The sequence below is a fragment of the Rhamphochromis sp. 'chilingali' genome (genome assembly GCF_963969265.1).
Source record: "Rhamphochromis sp. 'chilingali' genome assembly, chromosome: 11".
Classification (NCBI taxonomy): Eukaryota; Metazoa; Chordata; class Actinopteri; order Cichliformes; family Cichlidae; genus Rhamphochromis; species Rhamphochromis sp. 'chilingali'.
The window spans coordinates 6,515,267-6,536,169 of NC_137938.1; the positions used below are offsets into that span (position 1 = coordinate 6,515,267).

General features: G+C 42.7%; 1 protein-coding gene across 1 annotated transcript in view; it reads left to right on the top strand.

Annotated features, from left to right (window-relative positions):
- Positions 1 to 20,903, top strand: part of LOC308406295 (dolichyl-diphosphooligosaccharide--protein glycosyltransferase subunit STT3B-like) — a 77,350-nt gene that overhangs the window by 29,267 nt on the left and 27,180 nt on the right. Inside the window, exons 2-5 of the mRNA XM_080897221.1 lie at positions 13,297 to 13,405; positions 14,308 to 14,595; positions 17,244 to 17,309; positions 19,281 to 19,380. Of these exons, the coding sequence (XP_080753347.1) occupies positions 13,297 to 13,405; positions 14,308 to 14,595; positions 17,244 to 17,309; positions 19,281 to 19,380 (563 nt within the window). The remainder of the gene's footprint in view (positions 1 to 13,296; positions 13,406 to 14,307; positions 14,596 to 17,243; positions 17,310 to 19,280; positions 19,381 to 20,903) is intronic.

Sequence of the window (20,903 nt, forward strand, 5' to 3'; positions counted from 1 at the left end):
ATTAAAAAAAAAAGTTTTGTTAATGGATAATATCTGGATAAATAATCTAGCTGGGGCTACTAGATAATCTCCAGAGCTTTCTGCATGCTCTCATTTGTTCTGGGACGGTTATGTAGTGTAACACAAACTTCATGTAAATGCACTTGTGGGTAAATTTGGAAACCCTGGATTACCTACTTATCTAATAACCACCTGTGACCGCGTATCGTAATGCTAACAATTGGTTAAGTGCAAACAATATCCTGAGCGTGTTCATAGTGCAGCTCCTCTGGTTTACTGGACGGATGCAGACCGACGTCTCTTAAATAAGGTGGAAGATCCACATTCAACTAGATTTTGTGCTTTTCTCCAGGAAGTGACAGCTGTGACGCAGACGATCAGTAGAGATTGATGTAAGGAATCGGACTACATGATGAGATGAAGGGAACAGTGATCGCAGTCCTTTTTAAAAAGCTTTCTTTTTTCTCTCATCACTTTCTGAAATGGACTCCAAGTGCAGAGAATTAGACCATGAAATAGGCTACTGACTCAAATGGCTTTTCTGAGTCAGATTTTTTTTTGTGTGTGTGCTTGATTTCAGTCACAAAATGGAGAATATGAACACAGTGGCAATAACACAAGTCATTTAAATTAAAACGGTTGCAGCTAAAGTTAACCTGCAGTAACAAACTCTGCCTCTCTGCTAGTGTTGAGGGGTTTCGGCATTCAAATATATTTTCATTATTATATATAGTATCTGAACATAAGAATGGCTGAAAACACTTTTGACTTAGTCATTTACATGTACAGGAAGCACAAGTTTGATGGCATAGTTTAGTAAATGCTATTAGACAGGAAATACCAGTGATGAGGTAAAACACCTGTAATTAGTTAGCAAAGATGAATAAACCAGTGGTAGCCATCTACCAAGAATGGGTTCATGTAAAGAGTGATAACAGAGTCAGTGAGCAGACATGTGCGCCTCGTCTCCACTTCCAGAAATGATATTAATGCATATACAGGCTAAAACGTCATCTCTTAAAAATGAAACCTGGTGAGCAGCTTTCCCAAAAATCTCCTTCATGGCACTTGGACAATTCCAGAGCAGCGTTAACACAAAGTTTCACAAAGGATATATTTGGCTTGTGTACAAGAATTGCCACTCTGCTTTTTCATTTTTCCCCACTCTGTGTGGGTATGAAGACATTAGAAAATTTAATTTTCCCACATGATTCCATGAGTGCCAAGTCAAAAGACAAAAGGCAAGTATAACAGAGACAAAAGGCTGACTTTTTAAAATATTTTTCATATGACTCCCACACAGTTTCATGATTTCCAAGAACAAATCTGTTGTAGGTGGCAGAGGCTGTTTCAACAAGTTAAAGTAGCTTTGATTCTACCAATTACTGAAACAGGTGGAGACCCCCATCTGTCTGTGGAGTCGGTGATTTCTTCCGTCACTGCTTCATAATTAGTGCTGGCAACATCCTCCATCCTTAGCACAGCTTGTAGCCCTAACACATTTGTTTGCTGTGTATTCTCGGATACCCCCAGATATTTATATTAAATTTATGACATCGTACATGTAATTTTATTTTATTTATTTATTTATTTTTACAAATAAGTAAATAAACATCACAAACAAAAAGAAGAAAGGAGGAGAAAAAAGCAGCATAATAGAATAAGAGGCCATGGTGTGGGATTCACAATAAAACAAAAAGCACAACGTCTCGTCTCACGCGATTGGCTCGAGTCTGTTTGAAGGCCTCAGTAACGGTGCCAATTCTCATGATATATGCAGTTTTGAAATAAATGCAGTTGCATCAGCATACACAATGTCTCTCTGGTTTAGGGGTCAATGTATTTGCCTTACATGTGAAAGATCATTGTTTTGACACCAGGAGGATTCATAAACCCAGCCTCAGGTGGCCACAAGCTAATGTGCTTCCAGTGGTGGAAAAATTTGGTGAGCTATGGGCTCTTGATTTCTGCTGTTAGCCTTGAAAATAAGCTATTATTATTGTTATTATTATGAAAACTCATTAGTGTGGCTGTAGCCCTAAAGCACCTCCTCAGCTTGAAGCTGTAGTATTTGGCTCGAGCTATCAGATAACCGATGATCGTACTTTCCTGGCTGATTACTAAAGCAAGTTTTTATTAGAGCTGGCCCGGGGGTAAAATATCATGCATCGAATTTGCTTCTGTTTCTGGCCATATGATAAAGAGCCATCTCCGGCCCCAGCTGCCGCCTCCCCACGCCTGTTGAAGGTGATTTAGACAATGAATGAGGGTCACCATTTCCTACGGTAATTTGCACTCTGATGATTTCTTATCTTGTCTGCAGCATCCTCGCTGCATGCTCAGCATCGGGTCACTGGTTGCTTTAGTTTGGAATTTGTTTCATTTCATTTACTTGATTTATTTAAATTAAGGGAAAAGTTGTGGGTGATTTTGGTAATCTCTGATTCGTACCTGTGCTGACCTTTTGTGGTGGTTTTTGTTTTTTTAATTGGCCAATAATGCTCAGGTGGAGTTATTCTCATATCCTCATTGTGTCTTCTTGCTTGTCCACTGCTTACCATAATATAGGATTTTCAGGAACCTGATGAGATGTGATCTCAATGAGGATAAAACCGAGATCCTCCTTATTGGCACCAAATCCAACCTTTTGAAGGCAAACCATTTCTCACTCACCATCGATAACTCCACAGTTTTCCCTTCTCCTCGGGTTAAGAGCCTTGGTGTCATCCTAGACAGTTCACTTTCCTATAAATCTCACATCAGTAATCTCACCCGTTCTGCCTACTTCCATCTACGTAACATTAACAGATTGCTTCCTTCTCTTTCCACCCAGTCTACGTCCATTCTTGTACATAGTCTTGTTACCTCCCGTATTGACTACTGCAATTCTCTTCTGCATGGTCTCCCCCAAATATCCCTCCATAAGCTTCAACTGGTTCAGAACTCTGCTGCTTGCATTATCACCAGAACCCCCTCCTACCAGCACATCACCCCTGTTCTTCAGGAACTTCACTGGCTCCCTGTGAAATTCCCGATAATATTCAAACTTCTTCTGCTCACCTTCAAGGCCATTCATAACCTCGCTCCTCCTTACCTTTCTGATCTGTTAACCACCACTTGTTCTGCCCGTTCACTTCGATCTTCTTCTTCTATCCAGCTTGCTTCCTTCCGCCTCACCACCATGGGAAGCAGAGCTTTCAGCTGCTCTGCTCCCAGAAATAAGAAACACTGGTTCTCTCCCATAGTTTAAATCGCAACTCAAAACTCATCTGTTCAAATCTGCATATTCACTGTGAATCCACTGTTTGTTAATTTTATCTTGTGCTTTTGTTTTATTGTTCTTATTCTGCCATTGTTTTACTAAGTGTTTTATCCTATTGTAAAGTGTCCTTGGGTGACTTGAAAGGCGCTCATAAATAAAATTTATTATTATTATCTGATTATGCTTTTGTGCAAGGTCCCTCTCCTCTCTTGGCGTTCAAACCACCATATTTGTTTTTCCTCTTAGCCTCTGACTTCCACACTCCATGCCTGCTCAACCAACCAAACATTAAGAGATCAATGATCCTTTTTTCTTCTTCTTCAGTTTCCCAGTTTTCTTACTTGCTAGTGGGTTTGTTTGTTTTTTTTTTTTTTGGAGGGGCTTTTAGTTATTGTAGTCCACATTACAGGTGGATTCAGAAGAAAAGGTGAAAATCAAAAGTCCATACTGTACTATCCACACAGACTGGTAGAGCTCTATGTGTTTTCAGCTTTCCAGTGTTTCTTTCAGCACACACTGGTTTATTGAAACTGGTGATGGGTGAAGCTGGTAGCACTGATTTTCTTCCAGTACTCAGAAACTCTGAGGGTGTAACCACCCACCTGAACATTGTTTTGGACCAAACACCCAATCAGAGTGCGCTGCTGCCAGGCATCACAAAACACATTAAAGGAGACAATAAAGGACAATTATCAGTTTTATCAGGATGGCGGCTGTTCTTCCTGTGCAACATGGATATCCAATGGTTCACTACAGTGATGGTATAAAATTAGTTCCTCCCATGTACAACCGTTGAAATAAAGAGTCAAGCACCATATGCGTTTCTGCTCAAGTCCACCTTTATTAGCTTAACTTAAACTTTACTTTAAATGATGGTTTTTGTTTTTTGTCTTTATAAACAAAAAGGTGAAGTCTCTCTCAACCTGCTTATTTCAGTTAGTTTGGTATGCTTTGTTGTGCCTAAAGAGTTTTTTGCAGAGGTTTAACAGATCCTAAGAAGTTCAAAAATGCTGTTTTTTTGTTTTTTTTTGTTTTTTTTGTTTTTTTAGTCTGGCTAACCTTTACTGATCACTGATGTTGGTACGCGCTTACACTGTGTATAAGAGAGAGAGAACCAGCTGCAGACACTCTTTTTCTCTCTCTGACAAACATGCATATATGCACACACTACACACACACCCTCTCACACAGTGATTGCTAACTTTAACAGGGGACCTATGTCTCTTTCGCTTTCACTCACACACACAGGCCACTTAAAGTGGAAGCCTCTGTAATATGGGGTTTATTCTGAGCAGAAGTGGCGTTCGCTGTCCACTCCAGGAACTGCCCGTCTGCCTGCAGTGAGATCTGTTGTCAGATGGAGGCAGTGTACAAAGTATGTACTACAACTGGTGTGTGGGCCATTCCTTGCTTGTGCCGTTTTTGGTCTGTTAGCCAGCCGCAGAAGAGAGTGAAGTTCTAACATGCAAAGAGCTGAAGTGAAGTGTCCACCTCTGTCTGTGCTTTTCATGCATCATTCAGGATCATGAAGGACTCCACTGGAGTGCATCTGGGGTGGGTGAAAACCCCTCTCTCACTTCTGACTGGAATCGTGTATGTGGACAGGCACATGTGGGACCATAAATCCCTCCCTGCCAGTGTAACGCCTCAAAGTCTGTTTTTCCAGGGGCTGGAATACTGTTGCACGATGCAAACTCTCTTAAGGCTTAAACGTGCTGATGAATGACTTGGCTAATAGAAAACTAATTACCAGCATTTTTGGTCATTAATTTACATTCATTATAATGCTGAGCTGTGGGTAATCTTGATGGCCTCTTTTTGTTATTTTCCTCACAAAAATAAATGAAAAAATAATTGCCACATTAATCAGTAATGAATGAATTATCAACTTCATTTGGAGCATATTTAAAATTTGATGGGGAAAAAAAAAAGTTAGCCTGTTCATACTCCTATCCTCGTCGTCCCCTCTTGCCTGGCTCGGATCTTTCCTCCGCACTCCTCCTGCTCCTCTCTACATTCATTTGAACTAATGTCCCATCCTCCTGTTTCCTGTTTCTGCTCCTCTTCTCCTCCTCTCCCTCTCCCCTGGTAGATCACTTCTCAGCCAAGACTCGGAACAATGCAACAGTTTAAAAAGAGAATAAGAAACCCCCAAAACACACACACACACACACACACACACACACACACACACACACACACACTCCTCTGTCTTGTCTTCATGGACTGTGAAATTAGGTTTTACTTAAAATGGGGCCAGTGGAGTTTGGTGAGGATGAGTGATTTAAAGGATTGTTTGCAGTTTATGAACATAAGGAGAGGCAAGGGAACAGAGCTCCATTTCTTTCATGTTGGCTGCGCCCATCTCATCAAGCATTCACAGAAGTCTGACCTCATACACAAACACAAGCACGGGCTTGATAGGTGGAGAGAATGCGCTCTTATACTTTTTACTGCAGGGGCCTCTGACCCTCTGCCCACTCATGTCAGTGCATGTGCCGAGTACCCATCAGCACGGTACGGAGCTTGATATGGTTTCTCCCGCTGCCCTTCTGACCTGAGCCTCCACTTCAGCTTTTTTGAAACTGTGGCTGCCTCTCCCTTTCAGGGATCATTCTCACAACCTGTGTCCACGTTCTGGTAGTTAACTTGCAGGAGTCCAGACTTGCTCTTGGAAAAGTGTCAATATTTTGGGTTGATATGAAGCTCTGCAGATAACCTGGTGATGGGTATTACTCAGTTTTCATTGACTGCTGAAGCTGCTGTTGGTGGTTCTTTTGCATTCCTGCACGTGTTGTGTGAGCAGTGACTGCAACAGTCTGTTAACTTAGTCATTGTTAGTTTAGCAAATCACCTGCTGTTGTGGGCTTTAAAGCTTTTTATGTCAAATCCAGTGCATTTACTGTGACACTTCACTGTCTCCCTGTTAGTCTAAAGAGTTTTGAGGGTGGATTTATTATTAACAAGTTTTCAAGGAAAAATATCTCGAATCTTTTAAAATATGTTTTTGGGAAAAAGTGGAAAATGAAATCGCACTTTACTTTGCAGCATGAGTCGACTCTACCAGCAGTTAGAGTAACATTAGCAGACTAGTGTAGGTCAAGTGTTTCATACAGGCTGTACACAAAAGTTGGCATAGCTCAGTGTTCCCCAACCACTCAGGTGTGCCGTGGAAGATTATCTGGTGCCACCTGACTAGTACTCTAAGCGACTGGTGTGAATAACGGGCAGAACAATTACATTCTCCTATACTAGAGGGCAGTACAACTACCTGCTACAATTAAATGGGTTGCCAACTGCCAGTAAAAGAGAAGAAGACGAGGAAGAAATGACATAATAGTCATGCTGTAAGACACCCCAGCGTGTAATAGCAATAGATAAATATTTGAAAACAAAAAGGAGTCAATCTGACCTGGGTCATGGAGAAAATTCCAACCCGTTACATCAGTAACGTGCTGTGTGGATCTGCTGGCAGCCGTACAAGACATGATCTGGGTGCAAAATGAATCAAACTAAGACTACCGAAATAGTGATGCTGGCATGGCACAAACACCGTCACTGTGAAGGCTTAAAGAGACGGGGTCTTAAATAACCTGGCAGAACACTCGCCAGGTGTTCTGAATCTCCGGTCATCTCTTGAGTGTGCAGCCAAACAACTCCTGCAACGCACACATGATGGTCTTGGAGCCGTAACACTGTAATAACATCAGTCACTGTAATATGGAATCATTTGAACGATTGCAGTTACAGACATGAATACTCATTTCCTGTGTTTTGAACTTTAGAAGTTGTTTTTCAGTAAATTTCCCCGTCTCTAACTAGACCAGTCACTTCCTGCTCTGTGTAGTAAGCTGATTTTTAAGACTTGGTGGAAAGAGGAAAGCATGGTGTCTTTATTTGGATTAAAGCAGAGTCAAAGTGAAGGATTAGAGAGTCCCAGTAGAAACTGCTGTGTTACTTCTGGAGAAACCTCTCTGCCTGCCTCTCTGTACCGCGAGCATTTTATGCATGACAGCACTTCAGAAGCCATTTCATTTCTGTTGTCAATTTAAATCTCGAGGGTTTGGGAATACATATAAGATTTTGGGGTGTACTGCTGTCGCTCTCAAATGGATTTGCTTTAGTGTGGCCGATTTGAACATTTTTCTGGGACTGAAGTGTGCAGGTTGGAGAAACCAGAGATGGTTTGGAAAGTGTCATTCGCTGAGTGTCCCACCAGAACCTTAATTTTAAACACATACTCAGGTCACATCTGCTGAAAACGAGTTGATTCAGAAGCAGTGAAACAACGGGAAAACTAGACTCAGGCTGGCTTACATGACAACAAGGCTGCTCTTTTAAGTGCTGCTTTGCTGTTGGTTAAAACAAAACAAGGTTTAACTGAACTATAACAAGTTCAGAGCAACACAAGGCAGCATGCAGTATTTGGAGTGTTTATTGTATGTTTTTATGGAGGACACACACATTGGTGCCTTTGTTTCCTTCATGCACCTTGTACAGATCCTTCACTCTTAACTTGGCATGTCAACACCACAACACTATTCCTTCTGGGACCTTTTTGTGTAAATATTTTTGCATGCATGCCTTTTTTTATTATGTGTGTATATCATCTGCTGTGTGTGTGTGTGTGTGTGTGTGTGTGTGTGTGTGTGTGTGTGTGTGTGTGAGATTGAAGTGTACAGCTGCGCATTCATCTCTTTGATGTCACTTCCTGTCATCTCCTCAGAGCTGTGTGTTTTTCAGTCCTCCTGTGTCGAGCTCCCCCACACACCATCTGAAAGCAGCGGGAAGCAGGATCAGCCTGTGGAGGCTGCCGCTGCGCCGCCTGTCCTTGGAAAACCTCGCGGCGTGGGTCATTAGAAGGGGACGCTGCCCTCGCTTTGGCTGCACTTTGGCTGCCTGCCGCGTTTAAAGATGCAGCAGGCCAATTTTCAGCGCACACAACGAGGAGAAAGGCCTTGTTCTTTGAGATAATAAAGCAGAGTTCTATATTTGACTTCACTCTGCCCTAAAATGATGGCTCTGATTCAGCTGCAGAAATCAGCTCTGACCGATACTGTTATATTGACAGTGAAATGACATTTACTGATGTCGGTGCCAATATTTATCTATTGTCACATCACATTTGTGCTGCCTATATTCTGAAAAATGTAGGCTTGAAGAGCTTCGTTTCCCTGCGACAGAAGGAGAAATAAACAAGAACAAAAAGAAAAGGAAGCTAAAAATGATCAGCATCCACTCTTGGAAGTAGCTGCTGTGACATCACTCACTGGTTTACGAAGGCCTGTTTTGAATAGCTTGTCAAACAGAAGTCATTCGCCAATGAGCACACCGGAGATGATCTGTCATGTCAGTCTCATGTGCTTCAGATGAAGAGAGCTGGACTTACTTATTTTGTTTCTGATTACATCTCACCTCTCATCTAAGAGGCTGCTTAAGTTCTCAAAACGGGTATTGAACCCCTCGTGGAGTTTTCAGCTTGGAGTTGGTCCTGAGAGAGTGACGGGGGGTGAATTTCCCAAGAAGTGCATGTTCAGTTAGACGCCATTTGTGTCCACTGTGAACATGAACAGAGGTGATCGTTGAGCAGGTGGTGGCGGCCTACAACACAAGCTATTAGCCATCTCTCAGATCAGACCTGAGTGCCCTTCGCAGGATTTAAAAGGCATTTCTTCCTGGAAGTTTTACTTCTACCACCACGATACTGTTTCAGAGCACTGAGTGGCAGGTCTCTCACAATCAGTGGATCCCTATAAAAGACAAGAAAATGTCCAAATGGGGACTCTAAGACACTGTACTAATAAATGGATACATGTACAGACCATGCATTTGGTACTCCTGTGAAATTACAAGCAGACAGCGTTTTGCTGCAATTTCCAGACGACCTGCAGAAGGTGTTGTCATGGTAATCTGTCCCAACGATAGTTTTTCATTCATTGCTTGAGTTTTTGCTCCCCGGGGGCCGAGCGAGACCACATGTTGTCTGTGGTAAAGTAGATTTATCTCAGTGCAGTAAAGCTTTCTGCTGGCTCTGAATTATTTCCAGACTATAATTTTTCTAGCCAACTCTTAATTATCTGATGATGAATGGCTGAGAGTGATTAGTGTTTGTTCTACTCTGGAAAAGAGATGTTCGTATTTAACCCAGAAGGCTGCTGCTAATGGAAGCGTAGTGCTGGATTTGAGGCTCGATGTTGTACTGGATCTCTCATACATATACCACTTGAGTAATATCTTTAAGTGGAAAAACAGCGAAGTAAACAGCTCATTGGTTTTTGTCAGTGGATTTGAACAAATGGGCATCTGAATATATTCTCTGTATACCCCACCCCAAAGCTATTAGCAAAGAGTGAATAATGTGCAGAGTTTGGTCAGCCAATAGTGCTGTCATATATCTTAGATTTGCTTTTTTACTTTATCTTCCAGGCATGGGGAAGGGCCTGACATAAGTAGGACTTTATCTGCAGTATTGTGGTTCACTTTGTGAAGTACAGATTTTACGGAGGCATGTTTTAAGCAAGGATCAGCCTGTTCAGACATCCCAAAACCTCAGGTGATAAAAGAAAACAGAAGAAATATGTGGAAATGAGAAAACTCAATCAATTACTGCTGGGTTTATGCTGCTCACTCGATCATCCTATCGCCCCTTTACTTTTACACTCCTGTTCAAAATTGAGAATGTTGTCTAGTTCCCATAAATGCAAACAGCTTGGCTGACCTTTAAGACTGCGGTGTGGTTGCTTGCTTTAATTTAGAGCCCTGAAGTGTTTAAGTTTTGAAGGTGCAAACCTTGATCAGTGCCATGGAGCAAGAAATTGAAGTCCCAACAACTCACTCTATAATTTACTGAATGACACTCTGAATATGTAAAACCTTGATATACAGGGAAAAAAACCCAATTGTGTAAAAACACATTTCCCCGTAGAACTTTAAAAGTCCCCGTTGACTCATTTAGTGTGAACTTCTGGGGTTCAAGAGCCCACACTGCCTGTAGTGCTGTGTGGCTGGGATCAGATTTTCTTATCTGTGTTGAGCTCTTAAGTCTCTGATACCAGTTTTAGTTGGTGTTATTATTTGGAATAGGATGGGACCAAGCTGGAGTTTTAGCATAGAAAGATTTCAAAAATAAAGAAGGTACTCATTCACCAGCTTTTGTTTGGTACAGTAGCTGGAGTTAGTTTCATGTCCTTGACTGAATTTAGAAAGGCTAGTGTGCCTTTTCTGGGGAGTAAAAAAAAAAGTTTTTCTGTGTTTTAATGAGCCCATATCCCACGGGTGAGACAGAATTCTGCTTCATCTGACATCCTGGCTGGAAATGGTTTTGAGAGCCCATCATCCAGAGTGTTGAGTGTGGGAGGTGAGTGTTTAGCCCATCCACTGGCTGTCTGAAAAGCTTTAGGATACTGCTGGCTTTCCCAGACTGTAATGGTAAGAGGAAAGTTAGAGGAATTTTCTCAGACCAGGGAGGAACCAGGGCAGCAGACACACGATGGATGACTTCTGTTGTATGTACAGGCTCCTTTTCTCTCATTGCTTTTTTTCTTCTCTCCAATCAGCCTGCAAGAGTGAGCATAAAAACCTGCGCACGTACCCTCAATCTAGAACTCATTCCTAAGGGGGCTGAGCAAGCCATATGCTGCAATCCCGCCATCAAGTTCTGTTTTTCGTGGAGGGACAGTTTGTATTGAGCACTCTAATACTTTGGAGAGGCTCAGGGGACAAGCAGACTAACTGCTGAGTAGTCTCAGCTTGGAAACTAAGAGCTGCGTGCAGGATTTGTACAATAGCAGCACTCTGTCTACCTGAACCATCTAATTATAGACCGGGCTGTAGTTGAATTGCTCTAAAGTCTCACTGTCTGTAAACAACAGGCAGGCAGAAGGCTGGGGAAGAAAAAGAAGGTAAAAGTGAAAATGTTAGCAAATGAGCATGAGTGGAGAGGGAAAAAACTGCAATGAAGCTGTGCATCTGTTACGGGTGTCAGCTGAGATCACAGTAGTATGTGAAGGTGTGGATGAGGCAAGTTTCTGCCAGTTTACCCAACAACCCTTTCAATTAGCAGTAATTGGTTTTGCATACGAGTGTTACCGGTGCAGCCAAACCATTGGGGACCGATACAAATACGGTCACACCCGGCAGTTTGCAGGAAAACTAGGCACGGATCTGACCTGACTTTGATAAAAATGCAGTGCTCAGCTCCATGTAATGATGTCCTGTGCCGATGGTTTCTCAGCAACACACTGTTAATAGGTCGAATACAGAGCTACAGCTACTGTTGCTTGTGGAAATGAAAAAAGCATCTGCCTGTTAGCAAGACTGCGCAAAAGCTGCCTAGCTGAATATCAAGAAAGTTGATGAAGAGATGGCACAAAGGCGAAGAAAAAGACCATTGCATTTTGCCACACAACCATACTTTTGCTAAAATTACTGAATAAGCTGTTGACCTCACTTCTTGAGTTCTGGCTCTGTTTAAATGCTGAAATAAAGGCCAGTTTTTCCTACACATAGACGTCTGTTATAGCATACTGCAAAGTTTTGGGCAGTAGGAGCAAGTCGGGACGTTCTCAGACCTGAAATGCTGAGAAATGGTAGGAAAAGACTGAACCCTACATCTAAGTTGTGCCCTCTAAGGAACAATGTAGGTTTTTCTTTAGTAGATTTAAAAAAAAGAATCCACTCTGTGCATTAAATATCGCCCACTCTCCAAGCCTCTACTTACCTTAAGCCTTCACCTGCCTTGTGGCGAATGATGTTTTTAAATCACTTGCATAAGGTTTGGAAACATGTTCAGGTTAAAGTTGTGGTCTCCATTTGCGTTACAAAAACATGGAAGATATTTTCAGAGACGCAGTGAGGACATGCACAGTGTAAATACTTTAAGCCAGTGGCTCATAAAACATTTAACTCCCTGATGAAACAGAAACACAGGTCCCATTTATAGATTGCTATATTTCTTTTTAGATACCCCAGAAAAAAAAAAAAAAACATGTCACAGGGGTTGGACGTGTCCACACGTGTGTACTGAATACATGTCTAGACTGGTGTCTCTTGGCTGTGGTCAATTACTTGTTTACATCATTACAAATAAACCAATCAACGCAGATTGGGAGTCATATGAAACCAGAGGTGACTGAACTGAACCCCTGGCGAGTGTCATCCACAGTGAGTGCTACGTGGACCTGCAGGGGAGGGTTTATATATTTAGGAGACTAACGGGAAGCCGTGCTGTGCTTGTTTATCTTGTCAGTCGTTGCAAAGAGCTCCAAAGGTAATGATGATTATGTGATCTGCTAGTCGTGACTGGAACTGAACCTCATGTCAGGAATAATGAGAAATGTTTAGAAATTGGCAAAGATAAAGAGGTGCTTTGTATTGTAAAATGACATGGAGAGTGAGTGGGAGGTAGTTATGTTAAAATGCAAGGGATAGAAACTGAGAGGCATCCAGGTTATCAAAATCATTCTTCCAAGCTCAGCAGTTTCCCTGTAAAACAATGTCATTAAAGTCATGTTGGCAGCATTTCTATTTTTACACAGTATTCATATTTAAAGTTCATAAAACTTTCACCCCCTTAGACATATAAGCAGAATCAATAATTGTAGTTTTGTCTGTATTCATTCTTATTCTTGCTAGCTGATGGTCAGTAGGTTGATTTGTTTACTCCCCACTTGGACTTGGTAGTTAAATGGTAGTTCAACTCTAAATCAATTCATTACGTTTTTTTAAAATTGCATTTACAATAAATAAATGTTATATTTATAAGGTTGGTGGTTTAAACCCTGGTTGTTCCAGTCAAATACTTTTGGGCGAAATGATGAAATCCAACTTGCTCTCCAATTCGTTCATCAGAGTGTGAACGTTAAAGGCACTTAAATGTCCAAAAAAGTGCTTGTGTGAATGCCGCATGTTGTATAAAGAGCTTTAAGTACTTGAGCAGAGTAGAAAAGCTTTTTATAAGAAGCAGCTGTTCGGTTGCTGTCTCTCGTAGGTCCTGGACTGTGTCTAACTATCTTGTCTCTGGTTGATTGTTTCAGGTTCAACTACAGGTCGACTCACCACCTCACCACAAATGGCTTCTATGAGTTTCTCAACTGGTTTGATGAAAGAGCCTGGTATCCTCTGGGTAGGATAGTTGGGGGCACGGTAAGTATTTTGTGTCTTCTGTGCATGTGTGTGTTTGTGTGCGTGGTGCGAGTCAGAGATGCCTGACTCAAGGTTATGAGGCACTGTGTGCACTTTCTGCCTGTACTGCACCTCTTTCTTTGTCCTTATTTCTCAAGAGTCACCTTATCATGATGAATCTTCCATCATCAGCTCACTTTAAACAGCGCGCGCACACACACACACACACACACACACACACACACACACACACACACACACAAACTAAAGCGTTGCTGGATGGCTAAACGGCTCCGAGGGGAAGCGGGGAGGTAAGAGCTTGTACGACACAGAGTGGATCTGTCTTCATAACCGCTAAAGGACAGACTGGCTCGAGTCACTTTTAACTCGTCATTACATTACAGCTCATCTCTGAGCGCCTGACTCCTCCTCTTCTCTATATTTATAACTTACGTGTGATCTCTCTGTATGGGTTATGGGCTAATCTGTTCCCCAGAGTGCACTTCAGTGCGTTCACATTATCAGAGAAAACAACAGCTTGAATGTGTTTTTGCATAATGTGACACTGGGAAGAGAAAATGTTCTACTGAAGCTATACAATTATAGTGGTGTGTGTGTGTGTGTGTGTGCGCAGTCTGTAGAAACAATGCGTTAGGGCTGGGCAGTCGTTTCCTTGTGAGATCTTTAGAAGGCGATACAATCACAGCTGGGCGAGAGGGGGAGGCGGAGGGTTCCAGTGCACCCATTAATTAATGAAATCTATACACTGTATGTCCCAGGAGGAGTTATGTGCACACCCACATTGCTTGAATGAATTATTTAATAAATATTGCTGTTTTTTTAGATAAGGCTTTAACACATTGAGTGAAATGGAAATAAAGATTTATGATATTCTGAATAAATTTCAACCCTCTTCCTTCTAGGTGTACCCAGGCCTAATGGTCACAGCAGGCCTGATCCATTATGTGCTCAACCTGCTGCACATCACTGTCCACATACGGGACGTCTGCGTGTTCCTGGCCCCGGTGTTCAGCGGCCTGACCTCCATCTCCACCTTTCTGCTCACGAGGGAGCTGTGGAACCAGGGGGCAGGACTGCTGGCAGCCTGCTTCATTGCCATCGTTCCTGGCTACATCTCCCGCTCCGTGGCTGGATCCTTTGACAATGAAGGGATCGCCATCTTCGCCCTGCAGTTCACCTACTACCTCTGGGTATGCCTGAATACTTCTTCAGCCTTGCCATAGTCTTATCACTCATACAGGGAATAATTAGAGTGTGAGGCTTTGAAGCACAACTCATGTCTTTTATTTAAAGCTGCATTAATCACTATTCTTAGATTAACAGTGAACCAAAGGACGTGAGGTACTGCTGCCCAGATTACTAATTAACAGCCAGCACAGCACTGACCTAGCCTCATGATCTGACTGAAGTCCATTTTATTCATGCCTCATTAAAATATGCCATAGCAGGGGCTGTATTTGCTCTGTGATAAATCTGATCCGTTGGTTGCTACTGGTTGCTAGGAGCAGGTGACTAAGAGATGGGCCAGTTTTCGAGCTGTTATTGCTGCTGGCTGAGTGACAACCATTTCTATGTTGTTTCTATGTTACTGCACTCATCTCATTCACACTGGTTACTGTGTTCACCATATTTTCTCTGGCATGTGCGCAAGAACATCATAAGCCTCGTTTTTTTGCCCTCCCAACAACAGCTGTGAATGGCATGGTTTTTCCAAGTGCGGAGCAGCTGTTGATGGGCTGGAACAGTAAGGTTGAGAGGTGACACGGAGATTCAAAGGCCCAGCAGGGTCATTCAGCCTGAGAGGAAAGATATCGGGGTTTTTTTTTTCCACCTTTCACTTCATAAAGCTCTGATAAACCTAATGCTAACTGCCTTATACCAACAAACAACTAGCTGGTGAACACAAGGGAACATTTGGTGCACAAAAACGCTGCCCTGTGTCTGCTTGGTGTGGATGTAGGTTAACAGACTGCAAACACAGTCACCCAGGTAACGTCAAGAAGTCATGTGCTTTTAGCTTGTTTCCCTTTTAATAGACAGGTTCCAGTGTACTTTTACACTGAAGGTCCTTCACTCATTGATAGAACAAGTGCTTTTCTTTCAGTGGAGACTTTCCACCTCTTTAGCCGCTATGGAGTTATCTGAAAATGAAGCGGTAATACTTTGAAACTGTGCATGTTTCAAACCTTATTTTGGGGCTTTTTTTTTTATGTTCCTCTGGGGACTCTGTAAATATAGTTTTTATTTCTCAGTGACCATGCCCATCCATTTAGACTTTAATAGTTGCTCAAACATCTCAGTGGCTGCCAAGTTGCAACATCTGCTGATGGACGTATGGTATCACTTTCAAAACTCACAAGTCTAAAAATGCATGCAAGATAAACCTGGACGTCTCTCTTGGGTTTCTGCGACTCGCTCAGCTCACTGAAAGACACGATTGTTTTGGAGAAAGCCTTAAATAACAATGAAAATAGGAAAAAAGCAAATGAGCTTGCCAAGTGTTAACATTTTGGCCTGAGATGGTTGCTTTCAGTCTCACGCTGCCAGGATTTTATCTCACGCCAAGTAAGAGGAAGCCTCAAAGCTGCTCATGAAAAAAACAGACATGTTAAACAGGACAAAGTCTGAGGATCTCATTTTTCAGCTTTTCACCACCAATGTTGGTCAATAAAAGTTATTTATTGGCAGAGGCAGGTCAAGCTACTTAAAGTTTATTAAACCCCTGCAGTGTGATGCAGCAGCAGGATTCATCCACAGTGACTTGTGGAGTTGTTAAATTGCCAATGGCAGTGTGTTGACTTCGGACAGGGGAGCTGTCACTCAGGGTCGCTATTTAAGAATTCAATGTGTGAGTTAACAGAAAACTAAACGCATTCAATGCATTAGAACTGGTTTTGTAAATGTTGTAGCAACGTCTGAATGAAGCCCTGAGGCACCGACATGTGACCCGTGTGTGGGTGACAATGCCATCGCTTTATCAGACTGATGAAGCCAGCAGTGTTATCTGTCCCAGGATGAGAAGGGCTTAAGCATCTTTCTGCTTCTACAGATTATTCCTCACACTGGTCCTCAGCGATTTGTCCACATGGGCAAATGGGCTAATGTTATTCTTACTAAAGACCATCACCATGACATTTCAAGCATACCATTGAGATTCAGAGGACCCCTTTATCCCTGTTAAAGAGCCCTGAAGTCACTGTTAAGTGGTGGAATGGAAAGATGGGGAATACTAGAACAAGAACTGATTTCTGTTTCCTGGATTCAGGCAAGTCTGAAATAATTGCACCATGAATAAATCACACACATACTTAAGTACACATACAGGCTTTTGAGGGCTTAGTAGATCTGCTCTAAGTGAAATACAGAATAGCTTAATAGTCTCCAGTGAATGCTCCTCATTCTCCTTTATCATCTTGTTTCCCCACTTGTTCACTTGTCCTCAACTTTCATTCAGTATCTGCTCTTCCTCCATCCACCACATCTCATTGGTTCGGCTCCATCATCCGTGCAGCCAATTGCAACAGCTCCCACCTGAGCCTTCGTTAAGTCAGGGCTCGTTAGCCTCGTTAGGCCCTCGTTAGCAGCTGCTGTGTCCTGCTGTGGGCAAGGTAAAGATCTGTAGGACACGGTGGTCTGCTTTGTGTGTGGGTCATTAAAGAGGCAAACATGATGAATAATTCAGACTATCATGTTGGGCAAGCAGCAGTAGAGCAAAATCATCGAGGAAAGAAACAGCGAGCAGCACAGCTTAGTTAATGGAAGGCTCTGATTTACGTGTGTGTGTGTGTGTGTGTGTGTGTGTGTGTGTGTGGTTAATGCTCTCTGGTGTACACCGCAGGTGAAGTCTGTGAAGACTGGATCAGTTTTTTGGGCCATCGGATGCTGCCTCTCCTACTTCTATATGGTGAGAACTCACACGCACAAACACACACAGATCCTTTGTTATAATTGTGACACTTTGCTGGTAACACTTGTGTTCTAATATGGCAGGAGGATGGAAATCATTCATGAATGTTGTTAGGACTAAATGTGCAAATGCAGAAGTGTTAAAGGTCATTGTTTACTATTCCTCGTACCTCCGTGTGTGTGCTTTATGAGAATGTTTGGCATAATCAGGAATATTTTCTTTTATTGTTGTGCAGTAGTTTGGAAATTTAAACCAAAGGCCTGGTCCCATGGCTGCCTTAGTGCTTCCATTTCTGACGTATATAAACAGGATGTCTTGAAGCCTTCTCACCGTGCAAAAGAAAATATCGTAGATATTACAAATTTAATTGTATTTATATAGCACTAAATCACAACAGCAGCAGGCACTTTATATTATAAGATAAAGACCCGACAATAATAGAAGATGCCCTATGAGCAAGGACTTGGCGACAGTGGGAAGAAAAAACTCTGAAGATGCTCCTGGCAGAACCAGGCTCAAAGAGGGGCAGCCATCTGCCACGACCGGTTGGGGGTGAAGGGAGGGAGACGGGACGAAAGACGCACTGTGGAAGAGAATCAGATTAATAACAACTAATGATTAAATGCAGAGTGGTGTATAAACGCAGAGTGAAGAAAAACCGCTGTGCATCATGGGAAGCCCCCAGCAGCCTCGGCAGCTTAACTAAGGGATGATTCAGGGTCACATGATCCAGCTGTAAGCCAAACACTTTGGTTCTCCTTTAAAATATGACTATAAAAGGTAGCAGGCGATAACTCTTAGATTATGATGGCTTCTTTTAACTTCTGTTAAACGCAGGTGCCACTGGTTAACTCTTTTAGCTTTCATTGGCTCCTGTTACCTACCTGGTTAGCTAGTTTCATCGAATGGCAGTCGGTGCCTTAGCACGCCCTGAATTTCTCCAGACGTCTTCCGCAGTATTCGAGTTTGTTATATGGTTGGTTTGTAGTTGATTTAAGCTGCTTATTAATTTTAGCGGTAACCTACAATAGTTATTAATACACACACGCATAAAATGATCTTTTTTTAGTTAGCGGTGTCATTGTTATGTTCTGCCCCTGGCTGAAAATAATTGGAAGGGGTTCAGCAAATAGCCTCGAGCCCAACTTCAGCATTTGTAGTCCAAGGCTCAGTTTGAGCACAGTTCCTTAGAGAGAGTGATTCTGACACTTGATAAGGACGGGCCCTGAACCTTAAACTGAAAAGGAGAGCAACTTGTGGATCGCAGAGTCAGTGCACATCGCCGTGCCCTTCACAGAACTGTTGCAGCAGTTATGATGTCCATCAAACTTTGTTGCACTCGAACCACTGGGAGCCATTTTCATCAGACGAAGACATGAAAAATGTCCTCGGGAGAACCGTTCCCTTAACCTGCCCATCATTCACGTCAGAATGTGAAGAATCACCTCGTGCCGTAAACTGTGACGCCGCTTCACTGGCAGCCGCTCGCTGCCTGGCAGCTACATGACACTTTGAGACGAATCAGAACAAAGCTTGAAAAGGGTTGCGTGTGTGTGCATCTCTGTTCTGTGCACGTGTGTCTGTGTGTTTGTGCTTCTGAGGGGTTTGTACCAGCAGCATAATGTGAATGCCAGTCGTAATGCTGAAGCTCATAATGATTTCACAGCTCACAGGTGGGCTGTGCAGCTTTGCACCCTGCTCCTTATTGCAAAGCGTCTCATTATTGAAGTGAATAAAAGAGAAAACACAGTCACTCTTTAGGGATTCGTGGGCCAGTTATACTTCTACTGATTATCTGCTACAGTCGAAAGCATTGTACACATTCAGCGGGGATAAGCTAGCCATGTAGCAGTCGGTGTATGTGTGGAGGTAGGCCTTTTTGCATGCATAATCCAAATGATTCCGCCCCGCCATTAATGAAAGCTTTGAATTAATTAAAGTGGGCTCATTAAATGTGTTTTTTGACAGGTTTCTGCTTGGGGTGGTTATGTGTTCATAATCAACTTGATTCCTCTTCATGTGTTCGTCCTGCTGCTCATGCAGCGCTTCAGTCGGAGAGTCTACATAGGTGAGATGCAGCAAAAACACACACACAAACTCATTTACATTCATTCGAGAGTGGGAAGCGACGACTTGAGGGTTTGCAGTTGTGCTCATTTGATGTTGACTTTATGCAGAATCAAGAGAAGATGTAGGGGTGCATTCAGCAGCTATGCACACACAGGCTCTGCTTTCTCTCCTTGAAAAGACTTTCAGGCCCAGCACATGTGGGGATGCCACACAGAAGACCATGTGCTTCTTTTTCATATCTGCGCTGCATAAACACAGTTACTAATAATTAACACCATCCACTAGCAACTGATGTTCAGTTTACACAAATCCCCCAGAGAAGGGCAGAAAGGATCTGGGATAAAAGTGCGGGACTGAAAGTGGAAATGCAGGCAGGCAAAGGAAAGATTAAAGTGGTCTTCCTTTCAAAGAGCTTGCGTCGTCACACACTCCTGAGCTCGCCGTGCTCTGACTCTGATGCCACATCACCGTGCCGTTGTTTCAGATTGAACTCGGTAGCTGAGCTCATGATCGTTTGGAAGTGACATGTGGATATGCACAGACAAACTGGTGAGGGGAACTTGGTGGGAAAGCTGTGAAGTGTGGAATCAGAGAAGCCATGCTGACTAGTGGCTGAACTCAGGACAAGTATAGAAAGAGAAGGCTAAAAGTAGAGATGAGACGGGGCGACTGTTGGGTTTTGCATCCTCCAATAGGATTATTGGCAGAATGAATAATTTAACATGGCACTTTCCTCCCTTGGTCTCTCACCTCCTTCATCCTCCTCCCCTCACCTCCTGCGTCTGTCTCTCTCTGAAGACCAGCACCGTACATTCTGCTTGCAGCAACACAGTAATTGAGTTAGTTCAAAGCTGTAATAGCTCGCTGTGTTCTGTGATGCATACCTTGTACAGTGATTTGCAGTCCAGTCTGTGGCCCACTGTCACACCCCAAACCCCGCTCGCTTCATCTTTCCTGTCTTCCAAAGCAGAAAAGCCGTAATGAAATCCAGCTGAAATTTCGTTATGAGCAGTGCGTCCTCTGTAGCTGAATAGAAACCCACTCAGATTCCTCTTTTTCTCTATCGGACTCAGCTTCTCACTCAGTGCTCGTCTTGAGTCGGCATATTGCTCAGCATCTAGAGAGCACGCACTGTGTGCGTCTTTATCAGAGAAGGGTAAAGTGTCAGAAATAGATCACATATATTGATCTTTTATTTCTTTATTTTTGCTTGATGTTAAATAATGCAGAGCGATTTAAGTAGATGCCACAGTGGTGGCATACACTTTTACCAATAAGAAACTTGTTTACGCAAAGTCAAAAATCTAATTAAATAATAGAGTATATACTCTGTGACATAAGCAGCTGCCTCTGTAGAGAGTGCATGGGCTTGAATTTGGTAGGATAGACCACTTCTCCATGTGATGCAGGGTCTGGTTATAGCGTCCTTCCAGCTGGAGAAATACAGTTCCACCTAGGGCTGTGCAATATGACGAAATATATCGGATGACGAAATTAAAACATCCGTCGTTTCACATTATA